At 49.3% G+C, this 20,247-nt stretch overlaps 1 protein-coding gene across 2 annotated transcripts in view; it reads right to left on the reverse strand.

Annotated features, from left to right (window-relative positions):
* The window catches only part of LOC311319147 (ELKS/Rab6-interacting/CAST family member 1-like), a 24,540-nt gene extending 4,563 nt beyond the window's left edge, over positions 1-19,977 (reverse strand). Inside the window, exons 1-18 of one of the 2 annotated variants that reach the window (XR_014630820.1) lie at positions 19,328-19,977; positions 18,863-19,051; positions 12,708-12,999; positions 11,524-11,651; positions 11,152-11,226; positions 10,689-10,844; positions 9,734-9,901; positions 9,054-9,221; positions 8,425-8,562; positions 7,370-7,510; positions 7,022-7,162; positions 6,554-6,747; positions 3,509-3,644; positions 2,833-2,964; positions 922-1,082; positions 624-771; positions 321-416; positions 1-41 (exon numbers count right to left, since the gene is read on the reverse strand). The exon at positions 1-41 is cut by the window's left edge and continues 40 nt beyond it. Coding sequence is in view for 1 of the 2 variants with exons in the window: in XM_084450612.1 (XP_084306738.1) it covers positions 321-416; positions 624-771; positions 922-1,082; positions 2,833-2,964; positions 3,509-3,644; positions 6,554-6,747; positions 7,022-7,162; positions 7,370-7,510; positions 8,425-8,562; positions 9,054-9,221; positions 9,734-9,901; positions 10,689-10,844; positions 11,152-11,226; positions 11,524-11,651; positions 12,708-12,999; positions 18,863-19,051; positions 19,328-19,837 (2,973 nt within the window). In the remaining variant the exon portion in view is untranslated. The remainder of the gene's footprint in view (positions 42-320; positions 417-623; positions 772-921; positions 1,083-2,832; positions 2,965-3,508; positions 3,645-6,553; positions 6,748-7,021; positions 7,163-7,369; positions 7,511-8,424; positions 8,563-9,053; positions 9,222-9,733; positions 9,902-10,688; positions 10,845-11,151; positions 11,227-11,523; positions 11,652-12,707; positions 13,000-18,862; positions 19,052-19,327) is intronic. The other variant, XM_084450612.1, reaches the window with a different exon arrangement.
* Positions 19,978-20,247: the final 270 nt, after the last annotated feature.

Here is a 20,247-nt window from a genome sequence, read left to right on the forward strand (position 1 = left end):
GGGCACCAGGTTGGCTACGCCCAAATGCCATCCTCATCGTCCTATTGGACGGGGGTTAAGCCAATCGCAGCGTCGGAAAAGAAGATTTGGTTAGTGCAAAGAACGTGACAAGCCGCCTGGGAGCCCAGCAAAGGTGTCGTCACCACGGAGAGGGAACAGGTGAGTGTCTGCAGAGAAAGATTGTGGCTTAGCTGTTAGATGAATGCTCTGTTTGAAGATAACAGAGACTGGGTCGTCTACTGAACCACAGCAGAGTAGCATAGATACTGCAGGAACAGATTGGATAGACGGACTACCCTGATTGGTGGAGGGGTACTCACCTGATCTGGAGAGGGCTTGTGATTGGTCTGGTCGGGGGCTGTCTTTAAATAGTCATCCTCATAGTTGTCTGCCATTAGCTTCATACGGTTCTGTGTCTGAGAGCGATAGAGAGACGCAGAAATAGGAAATGCAGAAATATAATCATGGAAGTTTAAGTTATGGGAAGATCATGGAAAAGTTTTGGAATTATATTGGTAAAAATTAGTGGGAGCCCTCTCTCTCTCCCTCTCTCTGTAGCAAGAGAGGCCTACTGGTTTCCCCTGTATGTTTTTTCCCGGGTCATGTGACGAGGGAGGCTTCACCTGCTGTTTGAGCTGCTGGACCAGCCGGTCCTTCTCCCTCTTCAGCAGGGCCACTTCCTCCTGGGTCTTCTTCTTCTTGGAGGACGACAGCTCCAGCAGGGCGATGTTGGCGTCCTTTTCACTGATGGCTGCCAGCAGCGCCTCCTGTCTGTGGGCGGGAGCAGAACATCCACCCAATCAGCATCCGTCACGGGGGAGGGGCCAGACTGAGCTAAGCCATAGAAGTAGTTACTGTATCTTTGTTGGTGACTGGATGTGTTCGTGTGTGTGTGTGAGTGTGTGTGTGTGTGTGTCTTACTTCATCTCCAGCACCTCCTCCAGGTGTTTCCGGCGCTCGGCGCGGAGCGTGGTCAGGTGCGCCTCCTTCTCACACAGAGACTGCTGGGTGGACGACAGCTTGGCCCGCATGGACTCCAGCTCCTGCTTCACCTTCTCCATAGCTCCCAGGAGCTCCTCCATCTGAGCGCGTACACACACACACACACACACACACACACACACGCACACACACGCACACGCACACACACACGCACACACGCACACACACACACACACACACACGGCAGTGGAGCACGCCAGCAGAGAGAGAGTGGAGCTGTATGAGTTTCTCTCTCTAATAACAAGGATTCCTGCAGTACAGACATGAGGAGGTGTCAATCACAGAGGCTCTATGGGGGAGGCGCGTTGGAGAGAGGTGTGTGTGTGTGTGTGTGTGTGTGTGTGTGTGTGTGTGTATGTGTGTGTGAGAGAAAGACAGGTCACATAAAAACCAGAGGTACTACAGGACTTGACTTGTAGTTCCATTTATCTGGCGTTCACTAAGAAATCACAAGCCATGTTTCCATCCACACGTTTTATGCAAATTAAGTTATAGCGAATTAAAAATGCCTTATGGAAACTGTAAAATTTGATTAAAAATCATGAAAATAGACAAAAAGTTTGTACTGTCGATCTCATCGGATTTTCTCTTGTTCGATAAAAGTCTTTTGTGATCACATGACTGAAGCTCCAGCTAAATATCTGAGAGAGATCAGTTTGAAAGACAGTCCTGACGAAGCATGTGATTGGCTAGTCAAAGCCAGGTAAATCTGGTGACATAGTGTTGCTAGGTGACAGATGGCAGAAGGGGCGGGGTCACAGCATACCTTAGACCACTGAAAGTTGGCGTGGTCGGACTCATGCATTGGTTTGTGTGAGTGCTTCTGAGAGGCGGTGAGTAGCAGAGAGAAAACAGGACAACATGAGAGATCAGAAATACAGAGAACAGGAAATGGTGGAAAGAGGGAGGAGCCAAACGTTCCGCAGCCCACTGAGATGATGAGAGGCGATGGAGGAAGGGTGTGTGTGTGTGTGTGTGTGTGAGGACTTTCCTTTCCTGCTGTGTGTGTGTGTGTGTGAGGACTTGTTCTTCCCTGCTGTGTGTGTGTGTGTGTGTGTGTGTGTGTGTGTGTGTGTGTGTGTGTGTGTGTCAAGGTTATTATAGTTAACGAAAACTAACTAAAAAACGAAAACTAGGTGTGAAAAAACATTTTAGTTAACTGAAATAAAAATAAAAACTAGGGTTTACAAAAAAACGATAACTAACTAAAACTGTATTGTGTGTTTACAAAACTAACTAAAATAAACTAAAATTGTAGAGAAAATGTCCTTAGTTTTAGTCTTTTTCATTTCATACATAAGCCTAGTATTTTGGGTGGATATGAAATCTATCCTCCATGTTCTTTAGCTGTGCTCCTGCGCAGAAGTAACCTGACATTCGCCAGATGGTTTGTTTCGCACAGAGTGAAACAACATGAGCTCACGAGATCAGGATGGTCTCACAAGGCTAGCGCAGAAAAAAAAAACTAAAACGAATACTGAAACTAATAAAAACTAAACTAAAACTAAGCATTATCAAAAAAAATAAAATAAACTAAACTAGCAAATCTGCTTTAAAAACTAATTAAAACTAAACTGAAATTGAACACAAAAAGTTAAAATGATATAAAAACAAAAACGAATGAAAAAAGCAAAACTATTATAACCCTGGTGTGTGTGAGGACTTAATCTTTCCTGCTGTGTGTGTGTGTGTGTGGACTTTTCCTTTCCTGCTGTGTGTGTGTGTGTGTGTGTGTGAGGACTTTTTCTTTCCCTCTGTGTGTGCGCGTGTGTGTGTGTGTGCGTGTGCGTGTGTGTACCTGTTTCTCCTGGTGTGTGTGTGTGTGTGTACCTGTTTCTCCTGGTGTGTGCGTGCGGCCTCCTCCTGAGCCAGGACCATCTCCCTCTCAGCCGTGATCTGAACGCTCTCCCTCAGCGCCTCCTCCAGCTCCTCGATACGCTCCGCCTTCAAACGCAGGGAGTCCTACAGCACAGGGGGGGGGCGTCACTACACACACACACACACACACGCACGCGCACTCGCACACGCACACTCACACACAGAGCAGGAAAGAACAAGTCCTCACACACACACACACACACACTCACACACGCACACACGCACACACACACACACACACACACACACACACACACGCGCACACACACACACACAGCAGGAAAGAACAAGTCCACACACACACACACACACACACAGCAGGAAAGAACAATTCCTCACACACACACACTCACACACAGCAGGAAAGAACAAGTCCTCACACACACACACACACACACACAGCAGGAAAGAACAAGTCCTTACACACACACACACACACACACACACACACACACACACACACACACACACACACACAGCAGGAAAGAACAAGTCCTCACACACACACACACACACACACACACACAGCAGGAAAGAACAATTCCTCACACACACACACACACACACACACACACACAGCAGGAAAGGAAAAGTCCACACACACACACACACACACACACACACACACCTTGACCTGCTGGGAGCTCTCTGAGATGTTGTCTTCTCTCTTCTTGGCCTCGTCCACCAGGCGAGCGTTCCTGCTCTTCTCCACCTGCTCCTTGTGCTTCAGAGAGGCCAGCTTCTTGCTCTGGTCCTTACTCTGCCTGAGGGACACAAGAGAGACCAGCTTACTCTGGTCCTTACTCTGTCTGAGGGACACAAGAGGACCAGGCTAGTACTCTGGTCCTTACTCTGCCTGAGGGACACAAGAGAGACCAGCTTCTTACTCTGGTCCTTACTCTGCCTGAGGGACACAAGAGGACCAGCTTACTCTGGTCCTTACTCTGTCTGTGGGACACAAGAGGACCAGGCTAGTACTCTGGTCCTTACTCTGCCTGTGGGACACAAGAGGACCAGCTTACTCTGGTCCTTACTCTGTCTGGGGACACAGGGGGACCAGGCTAGTACTCTGGTCCTTACTGTCTGAGGGACACAAGGGGACCAGCTTACTCTGGTCCTTACTCTGCCTGAGGGACACAGGGGGACCAGCTTACTCTGGTCCTTACTCTGCCTGAGGGACACAAGGGGACCAGGCTAGTACTCTGGTCCTTACTCTGCCTGAGGGACACAAGGGGACCAGGCTAGTACTCTGGTCCTTACTCTGCCTGGGGACACAAGGGGACAGGCTAGTACTCTGGTCCTTACTCTGCCTGGGGACACAAGGGGACAGGCTAGTACTCTGGTCCTTACTCTGTCTGAGGGACACAGGGGGACAGGCTAGTACTCTGGTCCTGACTCTGCCTGGGGACACAAGAGGACCAGCTTACTCTGGTCCTTACTCTGCCTGAGGGACACAAGGGGACCAGCTTACTCTGGTGCTTACTCTGTCTGTGGGACACAGGGGGACCAGCTTACTCTGGTGCTTACTCTGTCTGTGGGACACAGGGGGACCAGGCTAGACCCCATTCTCACCCCGTCTGCAGGGTCAAGGTTATACCAGTGGGCCGGGTTAGACCGTCACACACTGAGCTGTTACAGACTTGGGGAAGGAGAAGAGGAGAGAGGGAGGAGAGGAGAGGAGAGAGGGAGGAGAGGAGAGGAGAGAGGGAGGAGAGGAGAGAGAGGGAGGAGAGGAGAGGAGAGAGGGAGGAGAGGAGAGGAGAGAGGGAGGAGAGAGGGAGGAGAGGAGAGGAGAGAGGGAGGAGAGGTAGGAGAGGAGAGAGGAGACGAGTGCAATGCAGAGAAGAGGAAAGGGGAGGAGAGAGGGAAGGGATGAAGAGATGAGGCTAGTGGTGAGAGAAGAAGGGTATACAAGCATTACGCATGAATATTAGTATAACGTTAAAGGTGCAGTATGTGATTTCCTGTTAGACTTAGGAACATTTTGGAAAGATTTTGAAAAATGCAACCAACAAAATCCCTGCCCCTCCCTTCAGGCCTCCCTCCAAAGCCCCTCCTCCAAACTGGGGGGAAACAAATGACACTCGCTAGGCAGGTAAGTAGTTTGACAGGCAGGTGAGCCATCCAATCATTTCAAGTTGGCAACTCAACTCGATTAGATATACTTATTACAGTCCTGTGACTTCCACAGATTACAGATTTTATTTCATTTTAGTATCAGAGCACTTTATTTATTGATTACTGTCGGGATGTAATGAGAATTGAAAAAATATATAACAAAGTGCCTCTGAGCCAAACTGCATACTGCACCTTTAATATTAGTATAACTAATAAATGTATTAGTATAAGATGAAGTGAAAGGAAAGAGCAGAGGATGTTAAGAAAAGACAGGAAAAGAAGGCGGGAGGGGGCGTTACTAACCTGGAGGCCTGACTGAGGACGTGACAAGAGTTCCAGAGCAGAGAGAAGGTTCAGCAGGAGAGAGAAACACAGATTCAGAGAAACACAGATTCAGAGAAACACAGATTCAGACAGCAGGAGAGAGAAACACAGATTCAGACAGCAGGAGAGAGAAACAGATTCAGACAGCAGGAGAGAGAAACAGATTCAGACAGCAGGAGAGAGAAACAGATTCAGACAGCAGGAGAGAGAAACACAGATTCAGACAGCAGGAGAGAGAAACACAGATTCAGACAGCAGGAGAGAGAAACACAGATTCAGACAGCAGGAGAGAGAAACAGATTCAGAGAAACACAGATTCAGACAGCAGGAGAGAGAAACAGATTCAGACAGCAGGAGAGAGAAACAGATTCAGACAGCAGGAGAGAGAAACAGATTCAGACAGCAGGAGAGAGAAACACAGATTCAGACAGCAGGAGAGAGAAACACAGATTCAGACAGCAGGAGAGAGAAACACAGATTCAGACAGCAGGAGAGAGAAACAGATTCAGAGAAACACAGATTCAGACAGTAGGAGAGAGAAACACAGATTCAGAGAAACACAGATTCTGACAGCAGGAGAGAGAAACACAGATTCAGAGAAACACAGATTCAGACAGCAGGAGAGAAACAGATTCAGACAGCAGGAGAGAGAAACAGATTCAGACAGCAGGAGAGAGAAACAGATTCAGACAGCAGGAGAGAGAAACAGATTCAGACAGCAGGAGAAAGTAACAGATTCAGACAGCAGGAGAAAGTAACAGATTCAGACAGCAGGAGAAAGTAACAGATTCAGACAGCAGGAGAAAGTAACAGATTCAGACAGCAGGAGAGAGAAACAGATTCAGACAGCAGGAGAGGGAAACAGATTCAGACAGCAGGAGAGGGAAACAGATTCAGACAGCAGGAGAGGGAAACAGATTCAGACAGCAGGAGAGGGAAACAGATTCAGACAGCAGGAGAGAGAAACAGATTCAGACAGCAGGAGAGAGTAACAGATTCAGACAGCAGGAGAGAGAAACAGATTCAGACAGCAGGAAAACCAGGGAACAGGGAGGGGGAGGAGGAGACAGAAGGCTAGGACTAGCCACATCTACTGTTAGATACTGATCCCTACACACAGAAGTGTCTTTCTCAGTCACACGCGTGCACACACACACACACACACACACACACACACACACACACACACACACACACACACACACACACACACACACACACACACACACACCTCTCCAGCTCATTGATCTTGCGGTCCTTGTCGTTCTTCTCGTTCTCCATCTCTCTCAAGATCTCCAGCAGGCGGTCCACCTCAGCCTGCGCCTTCCCAGAATCCTCTTTGTGGCGTGCTACTTCCTGCTCCAGGGAGCTGATGCGTTCAGCTAGCTCCGTGTTGGCTTGCGCCTCCAGCGCCGCATTCTGAGCCTGACCACACCACAGCAGAGTACACACACACACACACACACACACACACAGACACACACACACACAGAGGGTCACACACTTCCTGATGTCCTCAGGGTGCCATGCTTTGTGGATCTCACCCCAAATTGAGGCCCTCCTCTCTCTTCTGCTCCAGGGTTAGGGTTAGGGAGTGTGTGTGTTTGGGTGTGTGTGTGTGTGTGTGTGTGTGTGTGTGTGTGTTTGGGTGTGTGTGTTTGGGTGTGTGTGTGTGTGTGTGTGCGCGTGCGTGTCTCACCCTCTTCAGCTGGTGCTCCAGTTTGAGGCCCTCCTCTTTCTTCTGCTCCAGATTGATCTCCAGACTCTTCAGCTTGGAGTCTTTCTTCAGCCCAGATGAGGCCAGAGACGATGCATGCTCCTTCAGATCTAACAGGGAGGTCTGCACACACACACACACACACACAGGCATACACACACACACACACATACATACACACACACACACATTGCTAGAGGGTTATTTCTTGATAATCAGAACATCATGAAACCAAAGACGATCTCTATCCATCATGTGTGTGAGTCTGTGTGTGTGTGTGTGTGTGTAAGTCTGTGTGTGTGCGCGTGTGTGTGTATGTGTGTGTGTCACCTCTCTGTCTGACAGGTCTCCCTGCAGATTGGTGACCCTCTCTCTCAGCTCCTTCAGTTCCTTCTTGTTGCTGTCGATCTCCTCCATCTTCTCTCGCTCGTCACGGTCTCTCTGGTCCTTCAGACGCTCGATGATGCGCTCCTAGGGGAGAGGGGTGTGTGTGTGTGTGTGTGGGGGGGGGGTTAGACATGCAGACCGACATAAAACAACTATACAAGACCTCCTCTCTCTCTCTGCCCCCCAGCCCACCCCCCCAGGGGCCTTCTCAGCCAGGTAGTTCCAGGGTGGTGAGGGCGGGGTCGGTGTTGGAGGGTTAGGGTAACGTTTAGTACCTTCTCAGTCAGGTAGTTACAGGGTGGTGAGGGCGGTGTCAGTGTTGGAGGGTGAAGAGGGTAAAGTCTGGTACCTTCTCAGTCAGGTAGTTCCAGGGTGGTGAGGGCGGGGTCGGTGTTGGAGGGTGAAGAGGGTAAAGTCTGGTACCTTCTCAGTCAGGTAGTTACAGGGTGGTGAGGGCGGTGTTGGAGGGTAAAGAGGGTAAAGTCTGGTACCTTCTCAGTCAGGTAGTTCCAGGGTGGTGAGGGCGGGGTGGGTGTTGGAGGGTGAGGGTAAAGTCTGGTACCTTCTCAGTCAGGTAGTTCCAGGGTGGTGAGGGTGGGGTTGGTGTTGGAGGGTGAGGGTAACGTTTGGTACCTTCTCGGCCAGGGACTCCTCCAGGATGGCGAGGGCCCTGTCGGTACCCACTGTATTGCTTTTAGCTACGTGTACGCGTCTATCACGCCTGTTGACTGGCCAGCTCCTCAGAACTGAGGAGAACGCGCCGCCAAATACATACTTGTCTACACGTATGCATGGTTAAGCAAGTATATGTCGGGTTGGGCTAACGTTTGGTACCTTCTCAGCCAGAAGGGTTGGGGTTGGGCTAAAGTTTGGTACCTTCTCAGCCAGTAGGGTTGGGGTTGGGCTAACGTTTGGTACCTTCTCAGTCAGGTAGTTAGAGGGTGGTGAGGGTGGGGTCGGTGTTGGAGGGTGAGGGTAAAGAGGGTAAAGTCTGGTACCTTCTCGGCCAGGGACTCCTCCAGCGTGGTGAGGGCCGTGTCCGTGTTGGAGGTGTCGGCCTGGAGGGACTTGACCCGTTCCTTCAGGCTGCTCATCTGCTTCTCCTTGTCCCTCAGCTGCTCCTGAAGGTTCTCAATCTGGAGGACACACACACACACCTGAAGGTTCTCAATCTGGAGGACACACACACACACACAAACACACACACAGTGAACACATAGTGAAGCATCGCATTGCATACTCCAGGATACAAGTCTTACATAACCTAACCCAACATGGTCTAACTTGAATGCAATGGCTTTTAGTCTCATAGCCTAGCTATTGTTAGCCTACATAGTTACTAATATCTAAACTGTGGTTACACTACTTATGTAGCTAGCTATGGCAACAGAAAATATTTTAATTTCCTCATCTCTCACTCCCAGTCAGAAAATGTTTGCTAGCAGCGATGCTAATTATTGGCATGTTAAGAAACATACTTGACTTATGCTAACAATGTTAGCTATCTAAACGTCCGCAATTTTGCCTTTTTGAGTCCTTCAGACGGGGCGGGAGATCTTGTTGGGGGGGGAAACACTGCAGTCTACAGCGGTCTAACCCAACATGGTCTACAGCGGTCTAAGCTCACCTTCTTCTGCAGGACGTTGACCTTGCGCTCCTTGACCTCTAGCATGTCCTTGAGGTCGTGGATCTCCCCGTTCAAGGTGCCTTTCTCCTCGGACATCTCCTGGATCTGTTTGCTCTTCTTGTTGAGTGTGGCCTCCTTCTCCTCCAGACGCAGGCGCAGTGCGTCCACCTGGCCAGCAGGGGGCAGAGCCCAGCATCACAGGGAGAGAGGCACTAGATTAACTCTGGTGGTGAGGTTTGGTTTTGATTTTATTGATTTATTTAACCTTTATTTAACCAGGCAAAATCATTAAGAACAAATTCTTATTTGCAGTGATGGCCTGAAAAAGCACAAGCTTCTTGAGGGAGGGGGTCAATTGTACCATACTGGACACGTACCAGCATGCATGTGTGAATGTGTACCTCTGTATATGTGTATACCTCTGTATGTGCGTACCTCTGTATGTGTGTGTGTGTGTGTGTGTGTGTGTATGTGTGTATGTGTGTATGTATTGTGTGTGTGTGTGTGTGTGTGTGTGTGTGTGTGTGTGTGTGTGTGTGTATGTATGTATGTGTGTGTATGTGTGTATGTATGTGTGTGTGTGTGTGTGTATGTGTGTGTGTGTGTGTGTGTGTGTGTGTGTGTGTGTGTGTGTGTGTGTGTGTGTGTGTGTGTGTGTGTGTGCGTGTGTGTGTGTGTACCTCTGTTTGCAGGATGGCAGAGCGCTGCTCCTTGGCGGTGAGTGACTCTTTGAGGACCTCGATGTGCTGCTTGCTGTCAGAGAACTGGTTGTTCAGCGTCTCCAGCTTGGTCTGCAGTCCCAGCAGCTCTGAGTCCTTCCTGGATAAGTCCTGCTTCACCTGCTCCATCTGGTGGGGAGGGGGGCGCGTTGTTACACTACCTCCAGCCCTGATCAGTGCTCTAGACCAGGGCTTCCCAACCTGGGGGTCCGGCCCCCCCTTAGGGGGGCGCTAATGATCGCAGGGGGGGCGCCAGGCCTTAGGTAAATTGAGGTCTTAATATCATATTTAGCTAGACAAGGGACTAGACATCTGGACACAACTTCTCTAGACTGATCAGATCTGGACACAACTTTTCTAGACTGATCAAATCTGGACACAACTTCTCTAGACTGATCAGATCTGGACACAACTTTTCTAGACTCATCGGTACTCAGCAGCATCTTGTTAAACGCTGCTAGCATCGGCAATCTCACCCAATCTAAAAAATAACCTCCACCAATCTAAAAATAGAAAACCTGTGGCTAAAATGAATGTTTGCTTCCTAATTACATCCAACCCTATGTTTGTTTGCGTTTCAAAAAAATATAGCTGGACATATTTCTTTGATTTATGAGTAAATTTTTGTTAAGGCAGGTCTGTTGACTACATAACAGCTTCATAATTCAAAGAATCCTGTATTAATCAAGAGAAAAATGAATTTAGTTCATTCAGTTCAATGTGCTGATTACAAATCCTGTGACCAATGAATCCCCATTCATTTTTCTCAGAGGAGAATGCTTAGATCCAGAAATCCTTATTTGGGTAAAGAGTGGACTACTCTATTAGACAGAATTATATGTGTTCAACCCCCCTCTCCTAGCAGGGCTGCAGTTCCAGTGTAGTGGCGGTGATCCACCAGCAGGTGGCACCTGACCTTGTTCTTCATGAACTTGGTGTGTGAGCGGTAAACCTCCATCTGCTTCATCTCCTCCTGGCGCTCCTCACAACTGAGGAGCCCATTGGACTTCAGCATCAGAAGCTCCTCCTCCATATCCCTCAGACCGCGCTCCATCGACATGAGCTTAGCGTCCTGCACAGGGAGAGACGTCACACACTCCATCGATCGATCGATAGACAGATACTTTATTGATCCCCTGAGGGGGAAATTTGGTGTTTCAGCAACGGAAATTACAGCATGATTGGAAAAAAAGAAGAAAAAAAAAACACTATATGCAGAGTAGTAAGAATATATGTTTTATATACACCCATATGTACAGCATATGTACAGTATAGAATAAAGAATATATGTACATACATACATCCAATCTGTATAAATATATATGTCTCGAGTACACATACACACACACACACACACACACACACAGCCCTCTCCTGACCTTCATGTCGATCACGGTCTGGAGAGCCTTGGTCTTGGTGGCCTCTGGGGTTCCTTCATAGCGCCGCTGAAGCTCCTACAACACACACCAGGAGAGACCAGGAGAGTCAGTCCTCCTCATCCCCTCCTCCTCCTCCTCTCCTCCCCTCCTCCTCCTCTCCTCCTCCTCCTCCTCCTCCTCTACCTCCTCCTCCTCCTCCTCCTCTTCCTCCCCCCCCCCCTCTCCTCCCCCTCCCCTCCCCTCCCCTCCCCCCCCCCTCTCCTCCCCCTCCCCCCCCCCCCCCTCTCCTCCCCCTCCCCCCCCCCCCCCTCCTCTCCTCTCCTCTCCTCTCCTCCTCTCCTCCTCCCCCCCCCCCCCCCTCCCCCTCCTCACCTCTCGTAGAGCCGTGGTCTCTCTGTCTCTCTGGTCCAGCAGGCTCTCCAGGTGGTGTCTGTGCATCTCAGCGTCGGCCAGTCTCCTGGTTCTCTCCTGGTCCTCCTCAGAAGCCTTGGCTGATGGACCTGCACACGAGCAGCTGCTCAGACAACCTCTCCTCTCCTCTACACAGCTCGTTACTAGGGAGGCACCATATATCAGACAACCTCTCCTCTCCTCTACACAGCTCGTTACCAGGGACGCACCATATATCACACAACCTCTCCTCTACACAGCTCGTTACTAGGGACGCACCATATATCAGACAACCTCTCCTCTCCTCTCCTCTACACAGCTCGTTACTAGGGACGCACCATATATCACACAACCTCTCCTCTCCTCTCCTCTACACAGCTCGTTACTAGGGATGCACGATATATCAGACAACCTCTCCTCTCCTCTCCTCTACACAGCTCGTTACTAGGGATGCACCATATATCAGACAACCTCTCCTCTCCTCTCCTCTCCTCTCCTCTCCTCTCCTCTCCTCTCCTCTCCTCTCCTCTCCTCTACACAGCTTGTTACTAGGGATGCACCATATATCAGACAACCTCTCCTCTCCTCTCCTCTCCTCTCCTCTCCTCTCCTCTCCTCTCCTCTCCTCTCCTCTCCTCTCCTCTCCTCTCCTCTCCTCTCCTCTCCTCTACACAGCTCGTTACTAGGGATGCACCATATATCAGACAACCTCTCCTCTCCTCTACACAGCTCGTTACTAGGGATGCACCATATATCGCCAAGCATATCGGTATCGGACGATGTGCAAAACAGAGCCGATGTGAACAACCGATGATTATTTCTGTCTAGCTGCTGTTGTGTGTTGTTTTTGAGAGTAAATCTAAGATTTATCATCTTTTCCAAATGTTTTGGAAATAGAGCCGGTGTTTCCATGTGTTTTTCAGTACGTATAACGTTTGATTATCATAGAAATTTGTTTTTATACAGACATCGGTCAATAACGGTTATCGGCCATGACAGTAATGTTAATATCGGTTATCGGTATCGGCCAAAATGTTCATATCGGTGCATCCCGACAGTATACCATGCAGGAATAGAACAATCCAACCAATCATGGAACCTCAACCGTGTGTGTGTGTGTGTGTGTGTCTGTGTGCGTGTGTACGTGCGTGCGTGCGTGTGTGTACCCTTGCTCTGTAGCATCTCCAGCAGCTTCTTGATGGACTCGTCCCGCGCCCCCAGCGTCTGCTTCTGGGTGTCGATCCTCAGCTCCATCTCCTCCAGGGTCTTCCTCAGGAGGAAGAGCTCCTTGGCCTGACGCTCGTGCTCCAGCTGCAGCCGGCGGTGGTTCTCCTCGGTGGGCTCGGAGGTCATGGCGAGGTCGCGACCCTGGCTGGCCGGGTCCTGCTGCAGCAGCTGGTTCAGGTCTCTCTGGATCCGCAGCTCGTCCTGCAGGGCCTGCACGGTCATCTGGAGGTGCTGGACACGACAGGACAGGACAGGACATTACTGGAGGTGCTGGACGGGACAGGACAGGACAGGACATTACTGGAGGTGGACAGGACAGGACAGGACATTACTGGAGGTGGACAGGACAGGACATTACTGGAGGTGGACAGGACAGGACATTACTGGAGGTGGACAGGACAGGACATTACTGGAGGTGGACAGGACAGGACATTACTGGAGGTGGACAGGACAGGACATTACTGGAGGTGGACAGGACAGGACAGGACAGGACATTACTGGAGGTGGACAGGACAGGACAGGACAGGACATTACTGGAGGTGGACAGGACAGGACATTACTGGAGGTGGACAGGACAGGACAGGACAGGACATTACTGGAGGTGGACAGGACAGGACATTACTGGAGGTGTTGAACAGGACAGGACACAGATATATGTGTGTGTGTGTGTGTGTGTGTGTGTGTGTGTGTGTGTGTGTGTGTGTGTGTGTGTGTGTGTGTGTGTGTGTGTATGAGTCTGCTAGCAGGGTTAGGGTCAGGGTAGTCTGACTCAACGGATGTAGGTTTTGGCAATAAACCTCATCATTCGTTGTCACACTTCCCAATCAGTGGCGAGACTGGTGACGCAAATTACTCTGATTCGGCCGAGAGATTCTCTCGTCACCAATCAGATTCGCTCCAGACTATTTTGCAAGAGCACCGTCGCTGGGTCCAGGGCTGGCTCCGCCCAAGACGACTGTGATTGGTTTAAAGAAATACTGTGTTCCCCCCCCTCCCCTATTGCAGAATGGTAATATGTCCAGCCAGACCTGTCTCCGGCGCTGGCACAGCGTAACCGAAGTGTGGAAATAGGTCTGGCTATGCGAGACTAGGGTCAGGGTAACTCTCTGGTCTGGACTAGAGGGTCACTACCTCCCGTCTGGACCCAATCCCATGACAGAGCACAAAACCTCTTAGATGACTTTATGTTCTTCTGCAGGTTTTTATTCAGTCACTTCTGCCCTGTAAGTTAAGATGGCGTCTGGCAGTAAAGAACAGGTCACCTGTGGAGATGCACTTTCACAGCAGTTTCTATTGTAGCGCGGTGTCAAGGGTAACTAACAGGCCTCCCACTGGGACCCCGAAAAGATGTCAGCCTCTAGTCTGGACAAGCTGGACCTCCAGCAGAGAGAGAGACTTCCGCCTTCACTGGTCTCTCCTCCACCAGTCTCTCAGTGTGCCACCTCCCACTAAACCTCAACCACTTCCCCTCATTTTATTAAGGTTTCCTTTTCCTTCCTTCCTTCCTTCCTTCCCTCCCTCCCTCCCTCCCTCCCTCCCTCCCTCCCTCCCTCCCTCCCTCCGCTGGGACTGCGCTGATTTTGATTCTATCTGATTCCTCCTCTTTGATTCTCTCTCTCTCTGAGTTGTTTAAAGATACACAGAAAGGGAAGTTGGAGAACATCTTGCTTCCGTACTTTGACGCATTTCCGCCTGAAACGGGCTGCAAGGGCGGGACAAATGTTTAGATGAATTTCATTGGACGTTATCGAGCAGGCGGGATATTCAACACTTGAGGCTGCAGAGTAGTTGATGTTTTGATTGACAGGGTGGATGTCGTGAGATTATTGGCCTAAAATCTAAGGTACCTGATGTCATAATTGCACGTGACCTACTGTTTTCCAGCAAGTAAGAAATTATATACTTTGACATAACATTACAACAAAAGGAGAATTTTGTAATTTGTTTGGCATACATTGTTGAATAGGTGAACACTATGACCAATTATGTGAACCAAAATGGGACAGAATGCTTTTTTCATTTCTGTGCGACTTTAAGAAACGATATCAGAAAGAGAGAAGAGATGCAGTGACCATACTAATCCAGACAGTATAGTAAGTCACAGCTCATATTGAAGTGCTCACTCAAGCATGCACACACACACTCACATGCACACACACACTGCTGGATACACAGCATAGAGAACACATTGTGTGACACACAGACAGGGACACACACACACACACAATCGCATGCTCCCTCCCGTACACTAGCACCACAGTCACACAGCCCCGTACACACACACACACTCCCACTGCTACCAGTACCACACACACACAAACAAACAAGCATTCACACACACACATCAAAGCGCTTACACACAAATGTGAGCCTGGCAACGTGAGGGGTGGACAGCTAGACAGACGTGGTAGTTACCCAGATGTCTGAGTGTAGGGAGGGGGAGGGGGGGGCGGATGACAATCTGAAAACAGCCATCTTGGAATTAGAGAACCCCCTGATTAGCCTGGCACTAGTGAGGCATTCTGGGAATTAGAGCCCAGCCAGAGAAAATGACTCAGTTGGCTGTAATGGGCTGAGCAAACACATGCATAGAGAGACATACACACGCAGAGATACACACACACACACACACACACACACACACACACACGCAGAGATACACACACACACACACACACACACATACACACGCACGCAGAGACACACACACACACACAGCTGAACTGAGCATCTGAGCCAGTTGATGAGAGACCGAGAGAGGGAGAAAAAGAAAGAGAGAGAGAGAGAGAGAGAGAGAGAGAGAGAGAGAACGAGAGAGACAGGGGTGAAAGTAAGGCAAGAGAGGGAATGTGAAAGAGAACAGAAGAGAGAGTGATTGAGAGGGGGGAGTGTGTGCGTGAGAGAGAGAGAGAGAGAGGGAGAGAGAGAAAGGAGGAATGTGTTAGAGAGAGAGAGAAAGAGAGGAAGAGGGAAAGGAGGAATGTGTTAGAGAGGGAGAGAGAGTGTGAGTGAGTCGTGACACTCTGGTGAGGTACTGAACTTGGTGTGGCCCTGGGAGGTTGAGCTATGAACCAGAGACTACTACTACTACAGCATATACCTAGAATATACCCTCTACTGCTATACACCTAGAATATACCCTCTACTGCTATATACCTAGAATATACCCTCTACTACTACAGCATACACCTAGAATATACCCTCTACTGCTATATACCTAGAATATACCCTCTACTGCTACAGCATACACCTAGAATATACCCTCTACTGCTACAGCATACACCTAGAATATACCCTCTACAGTATATACCTAGAATATACCCTCTACTGCTACACCTAGAATATACCCTCTACTACTATATACCTAGAATATACCCTCTACTGCTACAGCATACACCTAGAATATACCCTCTACAGTATATACCTAGAATATACCCTCTACTGCTACACCTAGAATATACCCTCTACTGCTACACCTAGAATATACCCTCTACTGCTATATACCTAGAATATACCCTCTACTGCTACATCATATACCTAGAATATACCCTCTACTGCTACATCATATACCTAGAATATACCCTCTACTGCTACAGTATATACCTAGAATATACCCTCTACTGCTATATACCTAGAATATACCCTCTACTGCTACACCTAGAATATACCCTCTACTGCTACACCTAGAATATACCCTCTACTGCTACATACCTAGAATATACCCTCTACTGCTATATACCTAGAATATACCCTCTACTGCTACAGTATATACCTAGAATATACTCTCTACTGCTATATACCTAGAATATACCCTCTACTGCTACACCTAGAATATACCCTCTACTGCTATATACCTAGAATATACCCTCTACTGCTATACACCTAGAATATACCCTCTACTGCTATATACCTAGAATATACCCTCTACTGCTACAGCATACACCTAGAATATACCCTCTACTACTATATACCTAGAATATACCCTCTACTGCTATATACCTAGAATATACCCTCTACTGCTACAGCATACACCTAGAATATACCCTCTACTACTATATACCTAGAATATACCCTCTACTGCTATATACCTAGAATATACCCTCTACTGCTACAGTATATACCTAGAATATACCCTCTACTGCTATATACCTAGAATATACCCTCTACTGCTACAGCATATACCTATAATATACCCTCTACTACTATATACCTAGAATATACCCTCTACTACTATATACCTAGAATATACCCTCTACTGCTACAGCATACACCTAGAATATACCCTCTACTGCTACAGCATATACCTAGAATATACCCTCTACTGCTATATACCTAGAATATACCCTCTACTGCTACAGCATACACCTAGAATATACCCTCTACTACTATATACCTAGAATATACCCTCTACTGCTATATACCTAGAATATACCCTCTACTGCTATATACCTAGAATATACCCTCTACTGCTATATACCTAGAATATACCCTCTACTGCTATATACCTAGAATATACCCTCTACTGCTATATACCTAGAATATACCCTCTACTGCTATATACCTAGAATATACCCTCTACTGCTATATACCTAGAATATACCCTCTACTGCTACAGCATACACCTAGAATATACCCTCTACAGCTATATACCTAGAATATACCCTCTACTGCTATATACCTAGAATATACCCTCTACTGCTACAGCATACACCTAGAATATACCCTCTTCTGCTACAGTATATACCTAGAATATACCCTCTACTGCTATATACCTAGAATATACCCTCTACTGCTACAGTATATACCTAGAATATACCCTCTACTGCTATATACCTAGAATATACCCTCTACTGCTACAGTATATACCTAGAATATACCCTCTACTGCTATATACCTAGAATATACCCTCTACTGCTACAGTATATACCTAGAATATACCCTCTACTGCTATACACCTAGAATATACCCTCTACTGCTATATACCTAGAATATACCCTCTACTGCTACAGCATACACCTAGAATATACCCTCTACTACTATATACCTAGAATATACCCTCTACTGCTATATACCTAGAATATACCCTCTACTGCTACAGCATACACCTAGAATATACCCTCTACTGCTATATACCTAGAATATACCCTCTACTGCTATATACCTAGAATATACCCTCTACTGCTATATACCTAGAATATACCCTCTACTGCTATATACCTAGAATATACCCTCTACTGCTATATACCTAGAATATACCCTCTACTGCTACAGTATATACCTAGAATATACCCTCTACTGCTACAGCATATACCTAGAATATACCCTCTACTGCTACAGCATATACCTAGAATATACCCACATGCACACGCAAACATACTCCTCTCCTCTCTCTTCCCCTCCTCTCCTCTCCTCTCTCTTCCCCTCCTCTCCTCTCCTCTCCTCTCTCTTCCCCTCCCCTCCTCTCCTCTCTCTTCCCCTCCCCTCCTCTCCTCTCCTCTCTCTTCCCCTCCTCTCCTCTCTCTTACCCTCCTCTCCTCTCTCTTACCCTCCTCTCCTCTCCTCTCTCTTCCCCTCCTCTCCTCTCCTCTCTCTTCCCCTCCTCTCCTCTCCTCTCTCTTCCTCTCCTCTCCCCTCCTCTCTCTTCCCCTCCTCTCCTCTCCTCTCTCTTCCCCTCCCCTCCTCTCCTCTCCTCTCCCCTCCCCTCCTCTCCATCACATCCAGCTGTTAGCGTCGCCTACAGAGAAGCAGCCATTAACCCTGCAGCCTCTCTGGGCTCTGAGCCCTGCGTCTACAGCAGCACATAAGAGGATTAGCAGGATGTATCTAAAGCTGCTTATGGGCCAATAGAGAGCGAGGGAGAGTACAGGGACACGCCTGTGATAGGCTGGGCCAGGGACGCTCTCCAGGTAGAGCACACCTGGTCAGAGAGAGCAGGGTCTACTCCAGCAACAGTAGGAGAAAGGGCACAGGAGGTGAACGGTAAGATTCATCCTCCAAACGATCAAAATGTAGTCTCACGTAGAGAAGTATGCCCACACACACACACACACTCACACACACACACACACACACACACACACAGACACACACACACCTGTGTCTCGTCCTGCACGACACGGTACTGCTCCTTCCACACGGTGATCTTGGAGACCTCGTCCTTCCTCAGAGCGCGCTCCTTCTTCAGCTCGGGGCTCCAGAAGGTCTTGATGGAGTTCATGGAGGAGCTGAGCTTGCTCTCCTTCACCTCCACCTCCCGGCGGAGGAGCTCGTTCTCCCGCAGAACCTGGAGGGGCGGGAACAGGGCTGAAAATTAACACCTGCCACTGGCCAAATGCAGGTCAAATTTCCAGTTGGTGACTAGATTTGGGAAGGCTATCTGAAAAATATATAGACTTGGCCGGTAGATTTTTTCATCTACAGTCCCCTTGGCAGGTGACTCACCGTGAGCCAAAAAGTTAATTTCCACCCCTAGGAGGCGGAGCCAACGGCAGCGATGACAACCAACCAATGAGAAATACTGAAACGCTCAAACACTGCGCCTAGCTGGGGGTGCCAATACCTCTTTGAGCTGGGCCTGCAGGTCCAGGATGGTGTTGTCCCGGGCTTGTCTCAGGGAGTGGGGCACGGTGGAGGCCATGTGGTGGTCCCCGAAAGCCAGGGCGTCGCCCACCATCATCCCGCCGACCAGCCCGGCGTTGCCCGGGGCCGAGGTGGCGATGTTGGGGGTGCTGGCCGCCACGCCCCCCCCGCCCCCGTACGTCACCCTCTGCCTCCCCATTATGGCCATGGTGCGACCGTCGTTCTTGGGCAGGTGGTCGGTGGCCATGGCGACCTCGTTGTCGCTCAGGTACATGGGGCCCGAGGTGGCGTAGGCGGCGTTGAGGGACTGGATGTTTTCCATGGAGAGGGTCTTCCCCCCCGGACCCCCAGGGCCCCCCGGGCTGCCCCCGCTGCTGTTGGTGCGTCGGTGGCCCATGCGCGGGGAGCGGGGCAGGCGCGGCGAGCGGCCGGACCCCTGGGCGCTGTGGGCGGAGTCACCTCGGCCGACGGAACGGGCGCTGCCATACATGTTCTTCGCCGAGGAGCAGAGCTTTCCGAGTGTGTGTGAGTGAGTGAGTGAGTGAGTGAGTGAGTGAGTGAGTGAGTGAGTGAGTGTGTGTGTGTGTGTGTGTGTGTGTGTGTGTGTGGCAGTCTAAGGCAGTAGATCTATGTACCGATGTCTCTCTCTGCTCCTGCTTCAGCTAGAACCAGGGAGCACGCGGCACATGTTCAGAAGCAGGTCTCTCTCTCTCTCTCTCTCTCTCTCTCTCTCTCTCTCCCTCTCTCTCGGCAGGGCTGGTAGCAGCTGACGCTGGGTAAACGTCTGTCACTCCCGGACCACGCCGACCTGCAGGAAACGAACAGAGACGCACCATCAGCACAGAGCCTAGTTACACAGTGTCCAATTCCATCAATCAAGTCAGCAAACAAACACACTCA

This window comes from Borostomias antarcticus (assembly GCF_949987555.1).
Source record: "Borostomias antarcticus genome assembly, chromosome: 16".
Classification (NCBI taxonomy): Eukaryota; Metazoa; Chordata; class Actinopteri; order Stomiiformes; family Stomiidae; genus Borostomias; species Borostomias antarcticus.